Source organism: Neophocaena asiaeorientalis, unplaced genomic scaffold (assembly GCF_003031525.2).
Source record: "Neophocaena asiaeorientalis asiaeorientalis breed wild unplaced genomic scaffold, Neophocaena_asiaeorientalis_V1.1 scaffold165, whole genome shotgun sequence".
NCBI lineage: Eukaryota > Metazoa > Chordata > Mammalia > Artiodactyla > Phocoenidae > Neophocaena > Neophocaena asiaeorientalis.
Genome location: NW_020173918.1, coordinates 1,507,204 through 1,535,112, shown reverse-complemented (window position 1 = coordinate 1,535,112; position 27,909 = coordinate 1,507,204). Strand labels below are relative to the sequence as shown.

The window sequence follows — 27,909 nt, the reverse complement described above, 5'->3', positions numbered from 1 at the left end:
GGTACGCGGGCCCCTCACTGTTGTGGCCTCTCCCGTTGCGGAGCACAGGCTCCGGACGCGCAGGCTCAGCGGCCATGGCTCACGGGCCCAGCCGCTCCACGGCATGTGGGATCCTCCCAGACCGGGGCACGAACCCGTGTCCCCTGCATCGGCAGGCGGACTCTCAACCACTGCGCCACCAGGGAAGCCCGAAGTCCTCCCTTTGATATTCTATTTTTTCATACTTTTTAACCACTTGGTTGCTTTTCTTTGTGTCTTTAATCAACTGGAATACTTAGCTAACCTGTTGCACAGCACCATTCTTAGCTAGCCCTTCCTTTTCCACCAATCTATGATCCCTCTCTTAGAATATTAAACTGTTATTTAATTAGGATCCTCTCCTTGACCGTCCTTATGCCAATAATCAATGATTTAATTATTATAGTTTTCTAAAATGTTTTTGCTCTAATTCTTCTTCATCATTCTTCCTTGTAAAAAGATTTTAATGAATTCCATTTGTTTGTTCTTCTGGATAAATATTCAGTTATAACCCAAATAACCTAGATTGCATCAGTTTGTGCAGTCAAAAGAAGGATGACACATTCACCTGCTTTATAGAGGCAGGGAGTTGGCAGATGTTATGCTTTACTTCCATGCATAAATGCATTATCTTTGTGCAAGGGGCATAAAAACTTTTATGGTGTTTGCTTTGAAATAACAGTTAAGAGTTACAGACTCTTATTTTTTTCTGCTTTTCCTGAGAGAGAACAATTCTAAAGAAGGAAAATCCTTAAGAGTGGATATCAATGCAGTTTTCTGAGAGGCTTCCATAATACCTTGTATTTTTGAAATGGTATTTGCTAGTATATAATTTTGTTTGTCCAATACTGAACTTTCTTTTTAACTCTTCATTCTTTGAAGGTAAAATAATTGCCGTAATAATTATATTATTTTTTAAATCCCTTCTCTGTGCCAGGCATAGTGCTAGACCCTACAGGATTTATTATATAACTCTGCAAAGTATGTATCATAAGCCTATTTTACAGATCAGGAAACTGCATCCCAGGTTGCCGATAATAGGCAGCCCAGTCATAATCCCAACCCAGATGTTTCCAAATCCAGCATTCTTTCTATTTCACGACAATGTTTTCTGGCAATCATATAGCCTGGAAATAATAATAAGATGTATCTTTATTATATCACTTGCATTTTCAAGGACATAGGTTAATAAGAATAGTGCTATTAAGCATCCTTTGTGTGTTCCTGATTTTATTAAGAATGCCAATTGTGTTTTACTATTAAATAAGTTGATAACTATTACTAGGAAAATATTAATTAATATGCTTCTATTAAATTCTTAAGCAATATTTAAAAGGTATAAAAATAACAGAGTGAACAGCCATGTGCCCAGTGCTCAGCTTAAGACATAAAACATTAACAGCAGAAGATCTTTAAATACCTTTCCTTGATCATGTTACATGTCCCCTCATCCCCCAGAGGTAATCACTCTTCTGAATTTGGGGTTTCAGGATAGCGATTCTTATTTATTGTATTAGTTATATTCACAAAAGGAAAAAAGATGGCCCCCTCAAATTGGGATAATTTGTAGAGCGTGTTTTCATCAAAGGATATTTTATAAGGTGTGGATGTGGGAGAATCACAGGGAAGGTGGAGTAACCTGGAGTTGATAACAGCCAAATTATCTGTCTTTAGGCCCAAAGGGATGAGGGGGGAGCAGTTTCCAGAATCTGGAAGAAGAGAGAGTCATAAAGAATTGGCTTCTATGAGATAAGCAGTGACCTCTGTCCATGCCCAGAGCATAACTAGTTCAAGGTGACCTTACAGGGAAAGAGCCAGAGGTATAAGTGACCCAACCTCACTGAGTTCTCTTACCATCTCACCCTGAAGCTTCCCAATAGCCAAACTCACCTAAAAGGAGGAGAGTGTGGGAGCCCTTTGATGTGGTCCAGCTAAGTCAACCTCCTGAAGGAGGCAGTAGGTGGACAAGGGTGCAGACAGGTAGAGAAGAAGGGGTTTGTAGGGACCAGCTGAAGCTATCTGGTGCAATCATGTTTCTAGCTTTTAAAGTGCTCTTTTAAAAATGAAAAAGTAGGGCTTCCCTGGTGGCGCAGTGGTTGAGAGTCTGCCTGCCGACGCAGGGGACGCGGGTTCGTGGCCCGGTCCGGGAAGATCCCACATGCCGCAGAGCGGCCGGGCCCGTGAGTCATGGCCGCTGAGCCTGCGCGTCCGGAGCCTGTGCTCCGCAACGGGAGAGGCCCGCCTACCGCAAAAAAAAAAAATTTTTTTTTAAAAAAAAAAAAAAAAGAAAAAGTAATATACTTTATTTGGGGCTTTTGTTGAGATAATCTTATATCTAAATTTCCCAACTTGAGGTGCCCAGTCTGGGCAGGAGCAGTGCCTGGGTTGGGAGAGGGGGCTGTGCACCCCAAGAGAGTCTTGGGAGACATGGAATGATGACCATTAATTAATCAATTAACTCAACAGATATTTAACAAGTGCCAATTGTGAGTCAGGCAACGTTCTTGGCACACTACTGACAGAGCATCAAACAAACCACGATGCTAGCTCTCACAGAGCTCATAGTCTTATAGCGGAGACAGACCATAAACAAACAATATACAATATGTCCAGTGGCAATAGGGCTAGGAAGAAAAAAATGAGGGTAGAGGGCTGGAGAGTGCTCTTTGAGATGGAGTGGTCAGAAAGCCCTGTCTGATAATATGACAGCTGAGTCCCAAATGAAGCCAGGTAGTGGGCAGTGCTGTGATACTGAGGAGAGCTTTCCAAGGAGATCGTCTAAATGTGTCATCAGTGTGTCAGGGGCAGAGAGGGAGAATATGTAGCCACGAGGGTGAAGCTAGGGTAGTGAGAGAGCAAAACAGACTTTAGGGGAGGTAATTCTTTAAGTTTTCAACTCTTCTTTATTACAGTCCCTCAAGTTGACCTTGAAAATTGAAATTTGACAGCATATATAAGTTTTCGTTTTCAACTATTAGGGAATATTAAAAAAATGCACCATTTTTCATTTTAGGGGTAACTTTTACCTCAGTTTCTTCCATTAGCAGTTGTCTTAAAGTGAGTATAATTATTCATTCGGAAAGTGTAGGCAAAATATTTTTTTTATATGCTTTGAAGAAAGTAGGAAAATGCTTGGCTTTGAGGGCAGGGCAATGATGCCATTTCCACAGGGACTGCTTTGGTCTAGGACCTCATTTGCTTTCATTGAGCAGTTAGTAAAATTGCTGGCACTTATTAGGATGACTGTCCTTGGAGGTGGCTGGGGTTATAGATAAAAACACTGAAGAATGGAGAAGTCAAGTAAGTTGTCCAAGGTCATCCAGCTATTAAGCTATTAAGTGGGAGAGTGAGGGCTCCAAACAGGCCATCTTTCTCCTGAGTGCATGTCCATCAGTTGTTTGCTGATGGCCTCCCAAAACAACGGGGAGGGCTCTCAAATATGGTCCTGCCTCCCTCCAATTGATCTTCTCCATGTGTCTCACAGTGGTCTTCCTAAAATTAAGTTCTGATTTTAATACTCCCTTCTTATAGCATTTAGATATTGCTTTCAGCCATTGTAATAGAAAACGCAAATAACAGTGGCCCAATCATATCTGAGGTTTTCTTACATCACAAGAAGTTGGAAAACAGGCAGTCTTGGGCATTACGGCTGTTGGTTAATCAAGGAGCCAGGCTCCTTCTGTCTTCCCATTCTGTCATCCTTAGTATCTGACTTTTTTCCTCAGGGTCTCAAGATGGCTTCTGCTCCTCCAAGCATGGCAACCAAGTTTCACACAAGCATGGCGGGGGGAAGATGAAGGGTGAACAGTCCAGATCCGTTGAGTTTGTTCCTCTTTGTCAGGAAAATAAACGTGTTCCTGGAAGTCCCACTAGTACACTTCTGCTCACATCTCACTGGGCAGAACTATATAAACTGTACGTAGAGCTATGGCCACTCATAATTGCAAGGGGGCCTGGGAAATCATGATCTTTAGATAGGTGTATCACCACTCCTTAAAAAAAAAAAATTAGATGCTAATAGTAAAGAAGGAGAAAATAGATTTTGTGCAAGCCACCAGCACATCTGCTACAATTGCTTAAAATTCTTCATTGACCCCTCATTGCCACAAGATAAAATCCAAACTCCTCCTTAGCAGGGAATCTAGGGTCCTTCATGACTTTCTCTGACCTACCTGTCTATCCTGGCCTGGCTCAAACACCATTTTCCTCGGTCATAAATGAGTAGTCACCTTGTGCATATCAAGCTCTCTCATGCCTCTATGCCTTTACACATGCTGTTGTCTCATCCTGTTTGCTTCACATCATCATATTTCTTTAGTTGGGCCCAGATGCCTCATCTTTCAAGTCTAGCTGGAGCATTACCTCCTATTTGAAATCTGCTTTGACTCTTAGAACCAAACTAGGTACTCCTTCCTAGACACTGCCATAGCACCTTGAACTCATCTCTAGCAATTATTCATTTGATGGTAATGAAGCTGTTGGTGTGTGGCTGTGTCCCTGATACACCTGAGATCTCATGAGTTCCTTAAGTGTAATATGAAGAAAGAAATGAATGGGGCGCCCTCCCCGAGGCGCCGCCGGGCGAGCTGCGCAGCTGGGGCGGAGGCTGTTTCCTCGCTCCCCGCACCCGCCCAGCCAGGCTCCAACCGCCGCAGCCCGCGCCCCCGGCCCCAGCTGAGCCCCGCCGTGGCGGAGGCCACGTTCCCCGTGTTCCCATGTACGGTGCTGCGGCCTGGACTGGGCCTGGACTGCCGGGGGAGTGGGGGGTGGGCGGCCTCTTGAACTCCTTCCTGCCACCTGAGGGTCACTCCCAGAACCCCCCGCAGGTCGGGGCTGAGCTCCAGCCCGGCCTCTTTGCCTCCCAGGGCTGCACCCAGAGTCCATTCCAGGCCGCGCCGGCGCCCCCACCCACGCTCCAGGCCCCGGCGGCCGAGCGCCTCCAGGTGGACTTACTCCGAGTTCTCGCCGCCGCCCAGGAGTCCGCCGCGGCCGCCGCCGTTGCTGCTGCGCCCCCGGCCCCGGCCGCCGCCTCCACTGTGGACCCAGCAGTTCTGAAGCAGCCCCCGGCGTCCCCTCCGCCGCCCCTGCGGGTGTCGGCGCCCGCCGCCGAGGCCGCGCCCCCTGCCTCTGCTGCCACCATCGCCGTAGCTGCGGCCACCGCCGTCGTTGCCCCAACCGCGACGGTCGCTGTGGCCCCAGTCGCATCCGCCTTGGAGAAGCAGCGTAGAGCAAGGGGCCCTACCTCTGCGCCCTGTGCGCCAAGGAGTTCAAGAACGGCTACAGCCTCCGGAGGCACGACGCCATCCACACGGGAGCCAAAGCCAGCCGGGTCCCCTCGGGTGCTATGAAGATGCCCACCATGGGCCCCTGAGCCTCCTGAACGTGCCCCAGCTGAGCGGAGCTGGCGGCCGTGCGGCTGCAGTGGCCGCGGGTGCCGTGGGTGCGGTGGAAAGCGCATGCAGAAGAACCACGCCTGCAAGATGTGCGGCGAGGCCTTCCGCGACGTCTACCACCAGAACCGACAGAAGGACCGCAGGAGCTACCACGTTTGCTAACACGACGGCGCAGTGCACAAGCCCTACAGCTGCTCCCACTGTGGCAAGAGCTTACCCCCGGCGGGATCACCTCAACAGTCATGTCAGACAAGTGCACTCAACAGACCGGCCCTTCAGATGTGAGAACTGCGAGGCAGCTTTTGCTACGAAGATCAAGGATTGACTGCGGGTCCGCACAGTACGACACGAAGAGAAGGCGCCGGGTCATGTGTGTGGCAAGACGTTGAGCTCGGCTTATATTTCGGACCACATGAAGGTGCGTAGCCAGGGCCCTCACCACGTCCGTGTGCTCCGCAACAAAGGCTTCACCACGGCAGCATACGGGCTGACCTCATCCTGTGCAAGCTGTGCAGCGTGCCCTGCGAGACCCTGCCCAGCTGGCCGGCCACAGCCCACCAGCTGAGGGGGACCCCTGCACCCACCTGGTACAAGTGAGGCCTGTCCAATGGTGGCGGCAGCCCCTCCCAGAGCTGTGGCTCCTCGGGGGCCGAGGGCGTGCGTGTGAGCTCTCAGCCACTTCCCTCCCAGCCCTGGTGAGCTCCAAGTTGGCGCGGGGGAGAGGGGAGAATGGAGGAAAGTCCCTCGGTACCATCTCCTCTTCCCCTGTCTCTTCCCACCAACTCCTCACTACTTGCCCTGCCAACCAAGGAGCCTCCAGAAGGAAAGGAGGAAGAAGTGTTTTCTTAGGGGAATTTGCTGGGTTTTAACGATTTGTTTCTCCTGCCCCTGATTTCTCCCTGTCAGACCTGACCCCATATGCACACCTGGCCCCTCAGTCGTGTTGAAGCCCCCTGGACAGTGGGCAGGGGTGGCAGAGGACAGGAGCGGCCACTGCCCTCGCCCCCTCTCCTCTCTGTAACCCCCTGACCTGCCCTTCCAGGGATTTGTGAGCCTTTCCCTCGGTGGTCCTCCTTGCTCTCCTCCTTCCAGTGTCCCCCTACTGTCTGCTGCCCCTCCCTGGGGAGTTGGTGCTTTTTGTTTTTTCCAGGAGGAGGGAGGAGAGGAAGGAAGGAAATTAAAGATTCTGCTCCAGAGAGGGGGAAAGGTGAGATTTGAGAAGGGGCCGAAGCAGGGAAGACACAGTTTGTACCTTCATAAGGTGAGGTTGTTTGGGGTCAGGCCCTAAACATCATCCTGCTTGAGAATCTGTCAGGGGGAAACAAGTCAAGGGGAGCAAAAGAAGGAGCCACTAGGGTCAGAGGTAGGGCAAGAGATGGAATCTTAGGGGGCCATGGTAAATGTGGGGATCCAGGGACTAGAGGTGCTTCCTGGGGGTGGGGGGAATGCAGCCACAGTGTCTCCCCCTTCCCTCTTCCGCCCCAGCTCCACCCCTGGCCTTTTCTTTTCATCCCTTCCCCTGCGACAGAAGCTGTGGCCCTGGCCATGTCATCGTGTTCCTGTGTCCCCTGCATGTTCCCCACCCTTCACCCCCTCCTTTTATGCAGACCCTATTAACAATAAATTTTAAATTAAAAAAAAAAAGAAATGAATGGGTGATGGTCTTCAGCCCTCATCTCAGTAGACGTTGCTTGACCCAAATGAGCATTGCCTTTTGTTTTTATTTTCCTTTGACTTTTGTACTCTGTGTACCTGAGCCATGCATTTCCATTTCAGTGATGCTTTTTAAGTCATTTCTGTTATTGTTGTTAATCCAGATTTGTTCCCATTTGGTTCTAGTTGTTGAGGAGGGAGGAGAGGAAGGAAGGAAATTAAAGATTCTGCTCCAGAGAGGGGGAAAGGTGAGATTTGAGAAGGGGCCGAAGCAGGGAAGACACAGTTTGTACCTTCATAAGGTGAGGTTGTTTGGGGTCAGGCCCTAAACATCATCCTGCTTGAGAATCTGTCAGGGGGAAACAAGTCAAGGGGAGCAAAAGAAGGAGCCACTAGGGTCAGAGGTAGGGCAAGAGATGGAATCTTAGGGGGCCATGGTAAATGTGGGGATCCAGGGACTAGAGGTGCTTCCTGGGGGTGGGGGGAATGCAGCCACAGTGTCTCCCCCTTCCCTCTTCCGCCCCAGCTCCACCCCTGGCCTTTTCTTTTCATCCCTTCCCCTGCGACAGAAGCTGTGGCCCTGGCCATGTCATCGTGTTCCTGTGTCCCCTGCATGTTCCCCACCCTTCACCCCCTCCTTTTATGCAGACCCTATTAACAATAAATTTTAAATTAAAAAAAAAAAGAAATGAATGGGTGATGGTCTTCAGCCCTCATCTCAGTAGACGTTGCTTGACCCAAATGAGCATTGCCTTTTGTTTTTATTTTCCTTTGACTTTTGTACTCTGTGTACCTGAGCCATGCATTTCCATTTCAGTGATGCTTTTTAAGTCATTTCTGTTATTGTTGTTAATCCAGATTTGTTCCCATTTGGTTCTAGTTGTGGAAAAGAATGAAGAAAATGGACTTTTGTTTCTAGAGCTGAATCCTCCTAACCCCTGGGATTCAGAGCCCAGATCTCCTGAAGATTTGGCTTTTGGGGAAGTGCAGGTAAGGAAACATTAAATTGTAATAATCTTAAAAACAAAAATAGAACTAAGATTTCCTCTTATATATATATTTACATCCTGTATTACCTTGAATATTCTTGGAGGTGGCTGGTTAGGACATATAATATAGTTATTCTGAACTCTTGAGCAAATTTTTTAGGAACCCCCAGAACTTGCCAGGAATTACAAGGAAATACATCCAGAAAGAAACAAAACAAAAAATCTTTTAGCGGAGGTCCCAGAGGAGAGTCATGCAAAACTACTGGCGGAAGTTCAGAAATTGGCCTTGATACCAAATCACTATCAGGTAAAACGGCCAGTTGTATATTTCTGCACATTGCCCTGAGAACTTTACAAACCTTCTTGTGCATTCTCCTACCTTTAGAAGAGAGTTTGCTCCAGAGAAAACACTTTGATAGTTTGAGAGAGGTAAACAATCAAAAATTAAATTTTCTGGAGTATTTGAGAATCTTTTCATTTGAGAAAATGGGCTGTTACTTTTTTGAGGAAACAAATGGGAACCTATTAGAATAGGCATAATCACCTGAATTTGATTTCTTTTTATTTTTTTATAGATTTATTTATTTATTTTTGGCTGCGTTGGGTCTTCGTTGCTGCACGTGGGTTTTTCTCTAGTTGCAGAGAGTGAGGGCTACTCTTCGCTGTGGTGCGTGGGCTTCTCATTGCGGTGGCTGCTCTTGTTGCGGAGCACGGGCTCTGGGCGTGTGGGCTCAGTAGTTGTGGCTCGTTGGCTCTAGAGAGCAGGCTCAGTAGTTGTGGTGCACGGGCTTAGTTGCTTCGCGGCATGTGGGATCTTCCCGGACCAAGGCTCCAACCCATGTCCCCTGCATCAGCAGGAGGGTTCTTAACCACTGCGCCACTAGGGAAGCCCTGATTTCTTGACCTCTCCTTACCCTCTTTACTGGCTTTTCACACTGGAGTTTCTATTACCTTATCTCTGCTCCTGGTGTTTTCCTTTTTCCTGTGGATATGCCAGATCAGGGGAAGGAAGTGAGGGATTGATTTAGAATCCTCTAGTCTATGCCAGTCTCTAAGTCACTGTTTATAGCCATTCTCAGAGGATCCTGACATCCTGAGTGAGTCAGCAGGTAATTTAGAAGAGAAAGCCTTACAAGCCTGTTTAGCCAGGCTGCATGGCTATGCCAACCCAATCTCGGGTGGCCTCAGCCTGCAGCGTCTTGAAGCAGAATCTCAGTTCCCTGACCAGAGATTGAAGCCAGGCCACGGCAGTGAGAGCACTGAATGCTAACCACTAGACCATGAGGGCCAGTGACAAGGCCTTGGCTTGTCTGCTTTGTAGAAATAAATTTCAACAAGAGACGAAAAGTAGTGAAACAAGTAAAGTTTTTATTAGGGGGAAGAATGTACATGTGAATAAACACACATGAGTGGGCTCAGAGAGAGATAGTTGTCCCTTCGTGGTAGTTTAAATCACTTATATCGGGCATTTCTTCTGGGTTTCCTCTGGCCAGTCATCTTGCTTTGCCTGGCTCTGAGTCTGTATTTGGTTATAACTCAGGGTCCTCCCCTGTGTGTGTGTGCATCTCTTAGCCAAGATGGTTTCTAGTCCAGAGGCCTATGGGAAGGTTGACATCACCTACTGTGGGGTGGCGCCCCTCCCTTTCTGGCCCCCCGAGGAGCCTTTCTGCACAGATGTAGTCAGGAAGTTCTCCCTGACCTCGAGAATGAGGTATATGTGGTCTCTTTATCTCTTATCTGGGCAGCACTCAGCTCCTCTCTGCTCCAGCTATTATCTTTGTCTTGGAGTATCTGTCCACAGGCGACAAACTCCAGCTGCTCAGCCTGGGGCCCATCTATCTCCTGCCTTAAACCCACCAGGAATCATTCATTCGTGTACCTATTCCCAGCCACTCCAGCATTTAAATCCCCAAGTGTGTGCCGTAACATCTCTAATTGCCCTTCCTTGTAAATTGTGCTTTGAAGGACTGGCCACAAACGCTATTCTGCAGTGCAGACTGTAAATAAATATTTAGGAGCTAATTTAAAGAGTAGGGCTGGGTAAATCAATTGGTTTGACACCTAAAACCCACCATGAACACTTCTATTCTACTAAACTAGTGACCTGTGCTGAGAGCTGTATTCTATATAAACACTCCTGCTGGGTCTCACTTGCATCCTGTTTCACTGAACAGACTTAGGAGCCAAGTTCTCCAATGTGACTTGTCAGCTAAGCAGCCGAGTTCATTTTTGCTGGCTGGTAATGATTTAATAATCTGAATCTCGCTGTCTTCTGACAGATAACATACCTGACTCATGCCTGCATGGACCTCAGGCTGGGAGACAAGAGGATGGTGTTCGACCCTTGGTTAATCGGTCCTGCTTTTGCCCGAGGATGGTGGTTACTGCATGAGCCTCCATCTGACTGGCTGGAGAGGCTGTACCAAGCGGACCTGATTTACATCAGTCACATGCACTCAGACCATCTGAGGTAATGAAGTCTGAGCACTCTGAAGAAAATGCTGCAGTAAAGGCATCGCTGGTTTTCAGGTTCTTTTGCAATCACTGCTCATTTTGAGGTAGATTCAGTTGGGCTGATGATGAGAGGACTAATTTAGATAAATGCTTACATTTGCAGAGCATAATTTTTAAAGTGCTTTCACGCTTTATACCACTGGGAATGCGAAAGGAGCTATTGTGGGAAGGAGGACAGGGGTTAATAACCCTCCACCCTCTCACTTCCCACCCTCAGGGTACTTGGTGAAAGTCTAGGTTTAAGGATTATTAATGTTGACTCCCTTTTTTTTTTTTTTTTTTTGCGGTATGCGGGCCTCTCACTGCTGTGGCCTCTTCCATTGCGGAGCACAGGCTCCGGACGCACAGGCTCAGCGGCCATGGCTCACGGGCCCAGCCGCTCCGCGGCATGCGGGATCTTCCCAGACCAGGGCACAGTCCCCTGCATCGGCAGGCAGACTCTCAACCACTGCGCCACCAGGGAACCCCCCTTTTTTAGTTCAACATTTACGGTAGGAATCAGCACACGTTCCCTATGAAGGGCCAGGGTGTAACTATTTTCGGCTTCGCAAGCCATATGGTTGGTGTTGCAGTGACACAGTTCTGCTGTTGTGGCACCAAAGCAGCCATAAACGGTCCTGAATCAGCCTGACTGTCTTCTAATAAACCTTATTTATGGACGATGACATGTGAATACCATAAAATTTTAATGTGTCAAATAGGATTGCCCTTCTGATTTCCTTTTCAACCACTTAAAAGGGTAAAAGGTTTTCTTAGCTTACAGCAGCAGGTCGCTGTGGTTTGCCAACTCCTGATTCGTAGCACTTCAACAACACTGAGCTCCCAGCTTTTGAACCCTGAGTCCACGTCATCCTTCATTGAAACCAGAGCCATGTGATACTAAGGATAGGAACTGAACTTCCTTAACCCCAGCAATCAAAAAGGAGGAAGAGGAACTTGGATTTACAAAACCACACACATTTGTGAATTAACTGTTACCAGAAGAGGCAGGGTCATATTCCCAATCCCCTGGTGTCATTTCTGGGTCCTGTTTGTTCATGTTTATTCAGAAGCTTGTGTCACGACTGCTGGCTGCCAGTGTAAACATCTAGCAGTGCCCACAGTGTTCTAAAATGAAGCAACTTCACCGTATTTTTTTCTGTGACTTTATGTGACAAAGTTCACATGAAGGACATACTTTGATCGAAATGTCCATGGTGAGGGAAAATATGTTGTTTGCTGGACCCTTGATTTTTCTGTTGAAAGCATATGAGATCTCTAAGGCACGAGTATGTTCTCCTTTTTTTAAGGAAACGGTTTAAAAACAAGTAATTAACTGCTTTAGTAACAAATTACCTGCAACACACTTAAAAATTGAACATCACCCACTGGGATATTGTAGTGCCACAAATAAAAATCGACTTGTCTGCTGCACGATACCTTTGTTCCATACAAGCTTCTGGAATCAAACACATACAACTGCAGAAGTATGAGAGGCCTGGCTTCATGCATTGTATAATAACAGTATTGTGTGGTACTAATTTCATATAGCTTGTATAGAGAGAACAGTATCAATAAACCAGGTGATTGCTTTATAGTACCTGTTACAAGATGCCATTGCCTAAGGTCCTGATGAGGGACATTCCATGAGAAAGTCCTGAATTTTAGGGAAGATAAGAACTTTTCAAGTCACTTAGCCCAGTTATTTCTCAACCACTGTCCTGAAAACCAGTTTCATTTTAATTTCAGGGAATTGTGTGGGCACAGTTGCCAGGCATTAAACGCTGGTCCTCTACTGTAGTATCACAGTGCATTGGTTGTGTAGTGTACCGTGAATAGTTTATTACTGAAAGTTACCGAAACTTAGAGTTTTCACTCCTTTGAGTTTATTTCTCTGATATAGAATAGACCCTTACTTTTTGACTCTTACCTAGTCAACTAATAAACACCAAAGTCATTTGTCCCCAGTCCTCTTGTCTGACCTTGATTTACTGAATAAAACCTCCTTTATTTACAAAAACAAGGGGGAAAGGCCAATGTGCTTTAGAAAAGTCTTTTTTTTTTTTGGTAGAAAATAATTTGATGTACAAATTTATTTATTTGATTGTATTAAAGAAAGCAGGACAGAATCACATTCATTTTCTTCCTAGTATCACTGTAAACAGACTGAATTTCAGAGCTCTTAGTTTGCTTTGGAAACTTCTAAAAAGCTGCCTGTTAGCAGCCTAGGAAGCATTTTCCTTCCCCTCCAGTATCTCTTGCTCCTGGGGGTAGGTGGGGGTAATTGGTCACATTTGATGCTAAATAAATAGCATGTGGTGGATTTTGCCAAATCCTTTTCATCTCCTCCCATAGGCAACGGGATGACTTGGCTTATTCTTGATCTGAAGTCATTTGAGTAAACAAGCAGGTTATGAAACACAGAATGGAGTGAAGTTTCCATCGTAGATAATTCCCAAAGTTAGGATGAACTTAACTGTTCAATCCCTTCTGCTGATCAGAGAGAGAGATGCTAGCAATGGATCTCAGATCTTTGATCCTGTGAGACATCAGCGTAACATAATCCATTCCTTTTATTAAAATGCGTTGGAAAAGAGATGTGTGAGTAGACAAGAGTAGTTGATTACAGTGATGGTACTATAAAAGGAAAGTCAAAGTGTAGGCAGTGTCCCTTTCTTGTTGAACTCCAGTGGTCACTCCACTCCTGTCAGCTTTACAGTCCAAGCAAACTCAGTCGGAAGAGCAGAGGGTGGTAACTGGGACAGCTACATGAGGAGACCTTTACCTGGATTTGTGGACCACTTCATATCATTTTCGATTCCCAGCTTTGTTCACTCTGTAGTCGAAGTAGTTATGGGGGTTTTAAGGCTTAAGATTCCATCTTCTGGCCAGTGCAGGAAAATGGCATAAACAGCTGATCCTTTTGAGGTATACCACACAGAGGTCGTGTTTTTTTCAGATTGTACCCTCCATGGTTTGGAGGCATAGATAGCCTCCCCATTGATGCTCAGCCACTCCCCAACAGCAAGAAGCCTTTCTTGGAAGATGCGAGCAATCAGTCCATCTTTAGTTGGTCCAATGTTGAGAAGATAGTTGCCTCCCAAACTTACTGTCTGAATCAGTTCCGAAATGTTTTGAGATTCACTTGTGATGTCACCCATTGCCATGTTGTGACGGTAGCCCCAGGACAGCTTGTCTGTTGAGGTGCACATCTCCCACTTGTGATCTGGCAAGGTCTCTGGCTTGAATTTATCTTGACAGTTGTAGTATCGTCCATGGCAACAGTAAATGACCTCATAGGCCATTTACTATGACCACATCCTTAACTGGCCTATCATTGTAGAGCAAGCAAGAAAATTTGTAGAGTTCCAATAAGTATCAGGACATTCCCACTCTCCATCAGACCAAATCAAGTCAGGTTTGTACCTGTTTAAGGCTTGTAAGTAACAAGACCCAGCATTCGAATACAAATCTGCCAGATGCCAGATCCTCTTCAGGGTCCGGCAGACCATGTTGCCCTTCTTCAAGGCCCTGCTAACAAGGTTATATAGCTCTGGCATTGTTTTCACACGGACAAAATGCTGTGTTTTGAAGTCATTTTTCTTATCACATAGGTAGAGAGGATGGAACCATTCTAAGAGTGGGTGATAGAGTCCATAGCATATGTTCCTCTTTCGGATGGCTGTTCCCAACTCACCAACCAAATCACGATGGGGCCCCAGATCCTTAGAGTTCCAGTTCCAAGACACAGGACTTGGCCAGTTTTTGAAGCCTTCGTGATGCTTTGTTGTCAGGACTACATAGCTGCTGGTGTTGGAGGGTCTCCTGCAGAGGTGGGGGCTGGCTGTGGCTCACTGAGGGCAAGGACACTGACAGCAGAAGTTCTGGGCTAGAAAACAGTCTTTAGTCAAAGAAATGTGATTTATTATGTTAATATATGAGTATCGTAATGGATGATATTATTAATAGATGACAGTAAGAATTGTTAACAATTTAGAAATTGCAAAGCAATAAACATCCATTTTAGAATAACTTATCCTAACTCCTAAAGTCCTTTAAAGTAGAAGATTTAGGTGGTTCACCCAGAGACTGAAGACGTGTTCAAAGAATCCTTGATTTTTTGAATCCTTTGTTTTTAGAGAAGAAAACCTACTGATTTTTTTCGCCTGGATTCTACTTATTTAATATAGTTCTGGAACTTGAATATTAGTGAAGTTAATAAGTGCTGATATGCTGATTTTGTTTATACTTTTCTTACTATTAAATATCTTATTTCACCTGACATTATACTCTATGCACAAGTCTGATTCTTAAACCAGATAGTACATTCATTAAAGTTGGAATTGCCTTCTTTTTTTTTTTGAACCTTTTATTTTATGTTGGAGTAGAGTTGATTAACAATGTTGTGCTAGTTTCAGGTGTACAGCAAAGCGAATCAGTTATACATATACATGTATCTATTCTTTTTCAAATTCTTTTCCCATTTAGGTTGTTACATAATATTGAGCAGAGTTCCCTGTGCTGTACAGTAGGTCCTTGTTGGTTATCCATTTTAAATATAGCAGTGTGTACATGTCAATCTCAAATTGTCTTCTAATAGAAGAAGCACTAAGTTTAGGATCAGAAAACCTGAATTTGAATACCAATTTACTATCTGTTAGTCATGTATTTCTGAATATGTGTCCTCATTTATTAAAAGCAAACAAAAAATTAGAGGTTTTTTTGGTGAGAATCAAATAAAATAACGTGAAAGTGCCTAGCACCATGACTGATATATAATAGGTATCTAAACAGCCATTTATTTGTTTATTATTCATGTTTTACCATACCCCACAGTGGTATATAATTCTTTTATGTAATGAATTCTCAGAAATGAGAATTGACAATCTATGTAGGTACTAAAAAAATGCTTGGATGGTTAATGGTGGGTGTACTGAGTTGGGATTACTACAAATGCTGAATGTCATTTTCCTCTACACTAGATTTTACTGTCTTGCCTACCTGCTAACCAACTCTCCTAAAGGACAAAGAACTCATTCTTTATACCACAGTGTGACTGTCAACCTTTAATGGTTGAAAAACCGTCTCCAGTGATGGGCAGTTCATAGGTTCTCCTTGTTTAATGGCCAAGACCTTTCTCTTATTGGGAGCTGCTAGTTGAGGGATGAGAAAATTGAAGATCATGGAGACCTTCACCTACCAGAAACCTCTTCAGCAGGACTTTTCCACTCTGCAACTTCTGTTAGAACTACCCTTGCTCAAAGCAGCATCAGTGTGGAAGATGGAATTTGCACTCCTGGTTTGATATATACACTGTGGTATATGGTATGTTCTCACAATAAAGAGAAATCTCCTAGGAAACTCCCCTCATTGTTACAGTCAACCTTGAGAAAAAACTCTTCTTTTGGACTCTGCAGAGAGTCTGGTATTTCAGTACCTTTCTTCTTGGTCAACATGTTGGTGTAAGGAGCAGACTGTCTCTTATACTAGATGATTCTGTTTTTTCACCTTTCAACCTTTGAATTCTTCTGATCCTAGTTACCCCACACTGAAGAAGGTTGCTGGAAGAAGACCAGATATTCCCATTTATGTCGGAAACACGGAAAGACCTGTCTTTTGGAATCTGAAGCGGAGTGGTGTCCAGTTGACTAATATCAATGTAGTGCCATTTGGAATATGGCAGCAGGTCAGATATCTGTGTTCTTTCCCTACTTTTCAGTTATGCTTTCTGGGGTAAATTTTAGACGAGGTAGTCACTTTAAACACTAAGGAAACAATGGCCTACTTTTTCTATACATAGTACTGTGTAAATACCTAGCACTGTGTAAATCGCTGTTTGAGCTAAAGTAAAAGGTGGCTTTTCTCTCCATTTATCAATGGTATGATTCTCCTGGATAATAAATCCAGTTCTGAATAAAAGGGATTTCTTTCCAGAAGAGATGACAATTTCTTCAAATATTGAATTAAAAGCCAAACTGACATAAACTGTTGTTGGTTTTATTGTTAAAATTCCAGGTAGACAAAAATCTTCGATTCATGATCTTGATGGATGGCGTTCATCCTGAGATGGACACTTGCATTATCGTGGAATACAAAGGTATTTTCTTATTCTCATTAACAGTGAAAAATGAAAAATATTCTTGGTAAGAAGGATAATAAGAGCTATCCAAAATTTCATCCTATGTTCATCTTCTTCTTCCATCTTCATTTTCCATAGAATATAATATATTCTATCCCTGTCTTAGGAAAAGGGGCTCTCATTCAGATAATCTTACAGAGAACAAATTAGCAGTAATGTGCTCGATGTAGTGACAGGCGCAAAGATTCTTTTTCATAAGGCAACACATATTCTATATTTCACCTATAGTAACTTATTCAAAACTGCCTTTATTGAATAAGTGTTTTACTTTCATCTTGAAATACTATGATGTAACGTAATCATACACTTCTGCCTTTCATGTGAGAAGATGGCTTTACACCAACAATCATTGAATAGAATTTCCAAGGGTTGAGAGATTTGTGTTTATTCGGTCACTCTTTCCCCTGCATCCTTTGGGCTCAACATCTGAAGATAGCCGGCCGAGGAAAGTAGTCTATCTACGATCTGGAGTGGAATTAAGCTAACTCTCCTCACCCAGAACCCACTAATCAGACAGGATGAGTTTATTCACTTGAAAGTTCAAAATGTGCTATTGAAGAGTTTAGATTTTGAAGTCTTACTCTCTCTTTTCCTTGGACATAAGCAACTCTTCTGTAATTGAATGAGTCAGATTATACAGACTTACATGGAAGAGTTTGTTGACCTGGGATTTCAAACTGTGGTTTTCAAGATTTCACCTTGAGTATTGATGCCACTTTATTTTTCCACAGGTCATAAAATACTCAATACAGTGGATTGCACCAGACCCAACGGGGGAAGGCTGCCTATGAAGGTTGATCTAATGATGAGTGATTTTGCCGGAGGGGCATCAGGCTTTCCGATGACTTTCAGTGGTGGAAAATTTACTGGTAATACTTTATATCAAAGTGATGCCAAGGAGCATGCATGGCACTTTGCTAAATGCTGTACGAATCAATACAAAAATAATTAAGACATGATCCTTCCCCACAAGAAGCTTACAATCTTATTGGGAAACCAGACTTGCAAATCACAGATATACAAGCTGAAGTTTCCAGCTCAGAATATGCTGATGGAGCATGAAGGAAACACTGAGGAGATTAGGGAGCATGTCAGGAAAAGTCAAGAAAAAGAATCATTTGGATCAATTTGATTCCTGATGTAGACTGTAGAGCAGAACAGGAAGAGTCTGACACTGGTAATCCAGGCTTAAATGCTCTTGGTATGTGGTTCAGAATAGGGTGTGGGCAACTCGAGGTGGGCACATCCCCTTGGACTTGTGGAATGCCCATACAGGGGAGGAATGAGGCAAAGGAAGCCCCTCTAAAGTATGGGGTTTCTGGGGGCCGGGGAAATAGTGGTCAAAGAGTACAAACTTCTAGTTATAAGATGAGTAAGTTCTGGGGATGTAACGTACAGCATGGTGACTATAGTTAACAATACCGTGCTATATACTTAAAAGTTGCTAAGAGGGTAGATCTTACATGTTCTCATCACACACACACAAAATGGTAATATGTGAGGTGATGGAGGCTAACCAACCTTATCGTGGTAATCATTTAGCCATACATGCATGTAATGAACCCGTCCTGGTGTATACCTTAAACTTATGTAATATTATATATCAGTTATATCTTAAAGCTTGAAAAAAATGTGGGGTCCAAGGCAGAAGCTCTTCTGCTCTGGGTCTAAGGGTGGTGCTAGGGTTGGGATGGGGGAGGGCGTGTAAATGGTATATTTTGTTCCTACTTTTGCTCAGTATGTAAGCATTGCTAGCATTGTAAGTTCTCAATATATGTCCACTTAATAAATTAATATTTTCTGTAAGTGATCTCTGTTTAGCAATGTGGCAGAAATGCCCTACTTGCAGTATGAGGAAAGCCTGTCCAGTTCCTTCCTTTCTTCTCTGAGTCTGTGGTCATTGCCTCCCAGAATGAGTCACCAGTGAGAGATAGAGGGGAGGTGCTATCTTTACGGGGTTAACAGTGTGACTGGGGAGGTGACATATACCTACTAAAGGGTAGCTAGCACAACTCCGTTCTTATGTGAGTGTGTGTGTGTGTGTGTGCGCGCGTGCGCACGCACATACATTTAAAAAGGTCTAGAATATACCAAAATGTTAATGGTGGTTGTGTCTACCTTATGGATAACTTATTTTTTTCTGTATCCTTGTCTGTGTTTATCAGATTTTCATAGCAGTAACAGTAAGAGCAGTTCCCTGACATGGTACCCCACATGCTCTGGGCCCTGCCTAATTTCAACTTCCTTTACTGCCTGTATCCCCATTGCTTGACAAGTGTCAGCCCATACTGGCCCGCTTTTTGTTCCTCAGACCCAATACATCAAGTCCGTCTGTGCCCTGGACCTTTGTATGTGCTGTTTCCGCTGCCTGGAGTGCTATTGCTTTTGACCTCCACGTGGTCGACAACTTCTACGTCTCTGTCTGTGTTCTATGATTCCAATGTCATCTTCACTAACTGCCCTAATATGCCCCTCCACCCCACACCTCATCACCCCAGCCACTCTCCATCCCATGGCCCTGTTTTACTTTCTTCCTAGCTCATCGCTCTTTGAAATGAACTTATTTCCTTATTCCTTATTTGCTTTCACTAGAATGAATGCTCCTTAAGAGCAGGGACCTGCTTTATCTTGTTCACCACTGTATTCTCAGTTCCTAGAACTACGTCTGGCACATAGTAGGTGCTCAATAAATATCAAGCAAATGAATGAACGCGCAAACGAACAAATGAACAACCTGTGAGGTAGGCAACATGATTCTATTTTACAGAGGAGAAAACAGACTTAAAGAATTTAAGTGGTGGAGCTGCATTTTGATCCTAAGTCTTAACTGACTCTGACATCCACGCCCTTGACCACTGTGCATCACCTGGGTGTAATGAACATGCTTTGCTTTTATAATCCATGCAAATAGCAAAGCCATTTCCATGTTAGTAGAGAGTTAAGCATTACAAGAATTACAGTGTCCTTAAAATGTGCATGCATGCAAGATACAACTACACATGCCACCCTGTTTATTCAGCTAGGGTCCAAATGAATTGCCATTAACAAGGAGAGGGTTCAGTGTCTCTGGCTGGTTTGGAAACATTTTCCTAGTAACCAACTGAAATTTGCAAAATAAAGCCACTAATGACAAGGAGCTTTGCTCTCTGTCTGCATTAGTTAGCTGTCAATTTTTATCTCCTGAAAGCCTTCTAATCTACTAGAACTCTTGTTTTTCTGTGATTTCTGAACAGAGGAAATTCTAATCCAAACCCTGTTATTCCAGAGGAATGGAAAGCCCAATTCATTAAAACAGAAAGGAAGAAACTCCTGAACTACAAGGCTCGGCTGGTGAAGGACCTACAACCCCGAATTTATTGCCCTTTTGCTGGGTATTTCGTGGAATCTCACCCATCAGACAAGTATGGCTGGATATTTTGCATAACGTATTTACACATGAGTTAATGTATGCTGGGATGAATGATTTAGCTATGAATACAACATGAAATGAGAAGAAGTAATTAGTAGGAGTCTGAAGCTTATTTAACAAGCTGCCTGGGAACAGAGAGCCATGCTTGACAGCTAGAGTTAATTCAGATAGATTTTGTCCAAAAGGATCCTGGAAAGAATGAAGGCAACTGATATGTATTCAGTATACACTAGGAATTGAACTGGGGCTTTTAATCATTTAGTCTTCCAATGACACTGTAAGGTAGGTGTTATTATACCTGTTTAAGTCAGGGAATCTGAAACTCAGAGGCTAAGGGACTTGCTTGAAGTCACCCCGCTGGAAACACTGGAGGTGAGAAATGAATCCTGGTATGCCTAGCTCTAAAGCTATTTTCTCTATACCACACTACCTCTCAGAATAGAGACTGTATCATCATCAAGTTATTTTCTCATTTTTGAGTATCTAAAAGGACTTCTCTTGCAGCAACATAACTTCTAGATCTTGTTTTTCAAGTGTAGTTTTAGAGGTCAATGAGTTTTCTTTGAGAATGTTTAAATGTTGAATTTTCACTTTAATGGTCAAATGGATGACAATCTTAATACTGGGTATTACACAAGATTTCATAAATGTGAATATTCACACTTATGGTTCTTTTTTGGTCACTTTGATACCAAGTCATCATTAAAGATTTAGCAGTTAACTTTTAATAATAAAATATTTCTCAAACAGGAGAAACTTCAAATTTAAGAAACATTGTTTTTTTAGTTCAGCTTAACTACTGTTTTTAGATTGGATTGTCCTTCTTGGGACTTTACTACTGTCAGGTGCCTGAGCTGGGGAAGTGCTTTTCCTTTTCTCTCAAAACATGGACCCTGTGATCCAAAATTTCCTGTGAATTACTAAAGCCAAACTAAACATTTGCAAGATTGTTAGTGTCCTTTTGAGATTTTGAGTAGACCTGCTAGGGCCGAACAATGAGAACACATATTATTTATATTGCAATCACATTAACTATATAAATTAGTTTAGTATAAATAATATAATTTTGTTATTTAGTCCAAAAACAAGGCATGTCTTTTCATTTGTATAGGTTTTCTTTTGTGTCATTCAGCGGCATGTTGAAGTTTTCTTTATATAAGACTCACACACTTCTGGTTATGTTTATTCCTAGATATTTTCACTTTTTATTTTGGTTGCTATTGTAAATTCAGTCTTTTCTATAATTATATTTCCTAAGTAGTAGTTGTTTTAATTGTTTGGAATAGTTTTCAGCTGATTCTCTTTAAATCATCTGCAAATAGTGGTAGTGATATCTCCTTTCATTACTTTATATGTCTGATTCATTGATGTTGTTTTATTGGATTATTTCAAGTAAAATATTCCTGACTTAGAATGTTTATGCTCACTTAACTATGAAGGATGGAAGATGGAGTAGGTACAGTGAAATTAATGGAGGTAGACAGCAAATGAAGGACTTAGTGAACCAGGGAAGGGTTATCTGTGTCAAGTGACAATGATACAGAACCAGGGGAATGAGCTACTCCAATATTACTAAAGTTGATGGCCCTGGAAAACTTCCCTTCAGTTTCCCCCAAACCCTTCAGTTTTCTAAAGAAAATACTAGTTATCAGTGAATAGGTGTGTCTCACACTCAATCTTGATCTAGAGCGAAATGACAATCAGTTAATGCGACAAAAATAAACTTCTCAGTGCCTGCCAATGTAGACATGGCACAGAGGTTTCACTTAAATGCACTAAGATTCAGTGTAGTTAAGAACCAGTATGGCATAGACACCAAGCAATCAGAACAGATAACAGGTAGTGCTGGATCAGGTCCTGGAGGCTCTGCTCTCTCAAACTTTAATCCTTTAGTTGACTGAATTGAGAGAGAGCTAGGAGGCCCCAGGGGAGGGTCAGGTGCCTGGGACAGCAAAGAGGGCACTCAGGGAAGCAGCTTTGAACCAACTGGCATAGAACTATTTCAGTATTTTAGCAACTGTTATGCCTTCTGGCTGAACATCAGTCTGTCCTTAGAGCAATGGAAAAAGGAGCAGAGAAGAGATTCTGCTGCCATTTCCAGCTCTTACATCATACTACGTGGAAATAGCCAAGAACTAAGGGATTAGACTGTGGTGGTATTTTGCATACCACACTGCTTTGGACAGTGGTGAGCATCTGTGAAAAGATACAAAGAGAAAGCATGTCTAAGATAAATCCAGGAGAGTCTGTTTGAGAAGGTGAAAACAGTGGGTTGTTCTATCACTTTCATGTTCTTAGTTATGGGTCACTCAAGTAAAAAGTACAAAATCGATCGCAATATTTGCCACATGACACTGTGGAGAGTATTAAAGTCAGGCTGGTGAGGAAGTATTATTGAATGTGAATTTTTACAAAAACTCAGAGAATTTCCTAAATTGGCTTCATGTTAAATGTTCCACGTCAAAGCATGTAGTCTGAATGCAGATAAGTTAAGCATCCTTTGAGATGATCTTACGGTCTAAGGTTTAACTAGAGAAGAGGAACCAGGCAAAATAATGGACATTTGAAGTGACTTAGTCTATTACCTAAAATGTGAGAAGGAAATAATTTTTTGCATTGGACCCACAAAGGGTTCTCTGCCTGAGAGGTTAAAAATGGAATTGTACCCCAGACTCAGGTGTGTTAGAGAGGTAGAGAGATGGTCTGTATCTGTGGAAAAACAGAAATACAAGCAGAGAAAAGAATGCATTGTACATATGGAAAAATTCAAGTAACTGGATTTCTAGTCATAAACCATGGAGACTAGAAGGTAGTAAGATAGTATTTTTAAATTGCTTAAAGAAAAGAATGGTCAACATAGACTCTATATCCAGTGAAAATATCCTTCAGGAATGAGGGTAAAATAAAAACATTCCTAGATGAAGGAAAACTAAGGCAATTCATTATAAGAAGACCTACTTTAAAAGAAATGCTAAAGAAAGTTATTTAGATAAAAGGGAAATGACACTAGAGGGAAACTTCTGGAGGGACCACACTACCCAATTGTAAGACTTGCTATAAAGCTCCAGTAATCAAGACAGCATGATATTGATGAAGGGATAAACACATAGATTAATGGAATAGAGTCCAAAAACAGAGCCACCCAAATATAGCCATTTGACTTTTGACAAAGGTACAAAAACAATTCAGTGGAGAAAAGACAGTCTTTTCAATAAATGTTATTGAATGTTGAGCAATTAATTGGACATTCATATGCAAAAAATGAACCTCAGTATAGTAGACCCTGCACTATATACCAAAAAATAAGTCAAAATGGGTCATAGATCGAAATGTAAAACTATGAAATTTTTAGAGGAAAATAGAGGAGAAAATCTTCATGACCTTGGGTTAAGCAAAGACTTCTTAGATAGGACACCAAAAGCACAATCCATAAGTGAAAATTTTAATAAATTGGGCTTTATCAAAATTAAAATTTTTGCTCTGTGAAAGACACTGCTAAGAGAATAAAATGATAAACTACAGACCATGAGAAAAATTCGCAAATCATATATCTGATTAACAATTTGTATCTAGAATATATAATGAACTTTCAAAAATCAGTGTAAGGGAACAAGGAACTCAATAATAAATGGGCAAAACATTTTGAACAGATACTCCACCAAAGAAGATATATCGATGCAAATGAGTATAAGAAATGACGTGCCCATATCACTAGTCATTAGAGAATGCAGATTAAAGCCACAATGAAATAAGAATTAAAGTTAATAAAAATTTGAAAGATTAACACTATCCAGTTATGGCAAAGATACAGAGCAATAGGACCTCTCAGACATTGCTGTTGAGAATTCAAAATGATACAGCTGTCTGGAAAGCAGTATGGCTGTTGCTTTAAATATACATTTATCATACGACCCAGAAATTCCATTCATGGATATTTACCCTAGAGAAACTAAACTTTTATTCACACAAAACTATACACAAATATTAATAGTAGTTCTAGTCATAATTACCAAATCAACTCAAATGTCTTTCAGCAGGTGAATGGACAAACTGTGTTATATCCACACCATGGAATACCATAGAAAATAAATAACTACTGATATACACACAACCTGGTTGAATCTCAAAGGTATCGTGCTAAGTGAAAGAAGTCAGTCTCAAAAGATTATATATTGTGATTCCACTTATATGACATTCTGAGAAAGGCAAAACTATTGGGATGGAGAAAAAGGTCAGTGGTTGCCAGAGGTTAGGCTGAAGGGAAGGGAGGGTTTGACTAAAAAGGGCCAACATGGGGGAGTTTTGAGAGAACAGAATATAGAGCAGAGAGAAGTGCTCTGTATCCTGATTTTAGTAGTAGCACAAATCTATACATGTGTTAAAATTCATAGAGCTGTTCACCAAAAAAAATCCAAAAATTAGATCTAAGTAAATCTTAAAAACAACAACAAAAAAGCTAACAGTTATTCTTAACACCTCAGTCATGTTAATTAAAGCTACGTATTTATTTAGGTCATATTTGTGATACAACAAATACGTATGCACATCTTATATAATACACAACCCCTTGAAAAAACCAAAATATACAATTAATCCATTTGGTAGTATTTGAAGCATAGTTTTATTATTTTAAATGTTAAAGTCTTTTAGATGTTTTAATTTTGCTTTTATAAGATTCTGTCAATTGTATAGAGCATCTATTTGATCACGAAGTGACTCAGCCCCTAACATTAATGGTGTTTTTATGAGCAAGTACCAGTACCATCTGCTTCATTGCTGATCACTTTATGATCAGTGCCTGGAACATTTTGTGAACAAAGGTCAGGGACTGCCCACATGCAGACGGAATGCATATGTCTTTCTACTCTGAGGGTACATTTACCTGTAAATTTGTTGGATGGTAAAGAAACTGATAGACTTATCAGTCCTTGAGATAAGTTTTTATGACAAAATCCTGTAGGTACTGGCCATAATTTCTCATCCATTGAGGGAGCAGAGTACAGTAGGGGAAATAGTGTACATGGAATTTAGGGTCTTTCCTACTACCACTTATTAGGACCAATTTTTTTGACTTCTCTGGGCTTCATGTGACTCATTAAAACCTGACTCTTTTCACTGTGAAGTTCTTCTCTGTCCTCTGATGACATATCTATATGTGTCTAGTCACTTAATGTGTCCTTTTGCTGATAATGTTTCCTTCTTTATTACCTTCTTGTTGATATTACTTAGCTGTCTCTCATCTTCCAAATATTTCCAGAAAGATTGGCCTAAAGTTAAAATATAATTTATTTCGATCAGTGCTGTTCATCATTCATTCATTCATTTTTTGAGCAGCATGTGCTAGGTGCTGGAGAACTAGAGATGAAATGACTGTCTTCAGAGTTGGAAGAGAAAAACAATAGTAACACAGAATGATAAATGTTATGGTACATGGTTCTGGAGGTAATGGGATACAGGTGGGAGTCGGAAAATGACTACTGGATGAGACTATGAAGCAAAGTTTTGAAGTATGAGTAGACACCTACCAGCAAAGATGGAAAGATGCTGAGATGAGAGGTTGCAGTTCAGTGTAGGGGACTGAGGTGGGTGTATTGGGGCGGGGGGCAGTGGGAACCAGACAGTGAACACCGCTGTGTGTCACTCCACATGGCTTGGATTTTATCCTTAAGAATGAGGAACCTGGTAAAGGAGTCTAACAAGGAACAGAGACATGATCAGATGTGCACTGGAGAGGTTAGGTTGTTTGTCTGCATGGTGGGAAGGGAGACAGGAATGTCGATCCTGGAGTACAGTTTGAAAATCATTACAATAATCTCGGAAGGACTGATGAATGACAGTGGGGATTGAGAATTCAGATTCTAGAAATATAAAGGAGGTTGAATTGCAAGAACTTGGAGACGAACTGGATATGATGGTTTCTTACTTAAGGACACTTGACCACTTAATGTGATGCTGCCATTTAAAGTAGTTGTAAGTCACAATTCTGTGTATTAGTAGTTGGCAGATGTTACCCTCTGTACGCACAATACCCCTCAGAGGGCAGTGTCTGGGTATTAACTTTATTATTATTTTAGAGAGGCAGACAAAGAAGCATCAAGAAGTTAAAGACTTTTGTGAACGCCACACATTATGTTTTAGGAAGAGTAATCTGATAGCATCCCGGTTCGGAGGCAGGGAGATCAGTTGGTGAACCATTTTGAGACTAGAGGTAGTAAGATGATGAGACAAAGAGGTGACACTGCTTCAAATTGAGGACTGCGCCAGTGGGAGGATATTCCCATGTGTAGGAAGGGACAAGTTAGACATCTTTGGGTGGAGAGATATCTTTACTCATGTCTGCAAGATCATAAATAATGTAAGTCAGTGGGGATGGCAGTGGGGATTGAGAAAATACAGTGGGGACTGAGAAAATACCTTGGTGCTATAGAAATACAAATGCTTACATATGTTTTGTGTTTGTCTATCTGACTGAAAATATCTATCCAGTCTAGGTAACCCAGTTGTAGCTCAAGAAAGTAAAATTCCCTTTAACAGAAATGTCTGTCTATGTAACCCATGTCTGATGAAACACAGTGATAAATCCTGGATCTCTCTTTTTCTGCTCCAGCATCACCACAATTACCTGCCCATATGACATTAAAACTGATGATTTACAGCTTTTCCAGAAAGATTGTGGCTTGGAATTAAATTTGGGAGATACCCAGCGCTGATCAAAAATAGCACAATTAAAAACTAGATCTCAGGAGGGACTATGACTGAGGATGTGTGTGTTCTTTCGTAACAGGTGGATTTCAATGGTTTTGAATGGAAAGCCTTTTGGGGGGGAGGGGGTTTATAAACAACAAATTTAGTTTTCAAACTTCTGGAGACTGGAAAGTCCAAGATCAAGGCGCTGGCAGATTTGATATCTAGTGAGGGCCCACTTCCTGGTTCCTAGACGCCTGTCTTTTTAAATGTAACCTCACATAATGGAAGGGGTTGGAAAGACTTATCAGACTTTACTCCAAAGTTGGGGAGGCGCTCCTCCTCGTGGCCTCCTGGGAAGGATAAGCCCTGCTTTGGCGGTGGAGAGCTGGGTGGACACTGCCGACCTGGGGCAAGTCACCTGAGCCCTCTGATCCTTAGTCTCTTTCTCTATAAAACAAGAGTAATAACGGCAGGTATCTCAGTGGGTTGTGAAGATAAAATCAATTAGTTCATGTTAAACGCTTAGTATATACCTGCCAAGTAATATTTAATCATCTATATATTTCATTATTATTAAATATAAGAAAATGAATCACTATGCTATAAACTGAAACTAACACACTACTGTAAATAACTATACTTCAATTTAAAAAAAACTAGAAAAAAATTAAATACAAGATTGTGTTATTCCTACCTCTTTATAGTAGTCTTGCTACATCTAACTTCAATTCCAATCACTATGTGATTATACTAAAAAACAAAGGATAAATAATAGCTGTTCCCTAATTAGGGACATTAACCCAAATATAGTCTTTATTTTTCCTGGGATAACTGCAGCGGGATTGGGAAGTAGGAATGCAGAGGAAACAAACAAACAAAAATTCTGTCATTGTTCTAATCAAAATTTCATCTGAGAATAAACTTTCTTACATGGGAATTTTCTTATTTCTCAGGTATATTAAAGAAACAAACATCAAAAATGACCCAAATGAACTCAACAACCTTATCAAGAAAAATTCTGATGTGTTAACATGGACCCCACGACCTGGAGCCACTCTTGATCTGGGAAGGATGCTAAAGGATCCAACAGACAGGTTTGGTTTGAATACTTTTTTTTTTTTTTTTTTT

The 27,909-nt window shown here is 42.2% G+C and overlaps 1 protein-coding gene and 2 pseudogenes across 17 annotated transcripts in view; 2 read left to right on the top strand and 1 right to left on the bottom strand.

Moving 5' to 3' along the window:
- Window positions 1-27,909, top strand: part of LOC112404125 (cytidine monophosphate-N-acetylneuraminic acid hydroxylase) — a 256,651-nt gene that overhangs the window by 212,957 nt on the left and 15,785 nt on the right. For all 17 annotated transcript variants that reach the window (XR_003004050.1, XM_024751969.1, XM_024751964.1 and 14 more), the window contains 7 exons: window positions 7,945-8,054; window positions 10,333-10,523; window positions 16,085-16,232; window positions 16,562-16,643; window positions 17,417-17,554; window positions 19,951-20,086; window positions 27,735-27,875. Coding sequence is in view for 16 of the 17 variants with exons in the window: in XM_024751969.1 (XP_024607737.1) it covers window positions 7,945-8,054; window positions 10,333-10,523; window positions 16,085-16,232; window positions 16,562-16,643; window positions 17,417-17,554; window positions 19,951-20,086; window positions 27,735-27,875 (946 nt within the window). In the remaining variant the exon portion in view is untranslated. The remainder of the gene's footprint in view (window positions 1-7,944; window positions 8,055-10,332; window positions 10,524-16,084; window positions 16,233-16,561; window positions 16,644-17,416; window positions 17,555-19,950; window positions 20,087-27,734; window positions 27,876-27,909) is intronic.
- On the top strand, window positions 4,010-7,191 carry LOC112404129 (myc-associated zinc finger protein-like; annotated as a pseudogene).
- LOC112404127 (tissue alpha-L-fucosidase pseudogene) lies at window positions 12,618-14,634 on the bottom strand (annotated as a pseudogene).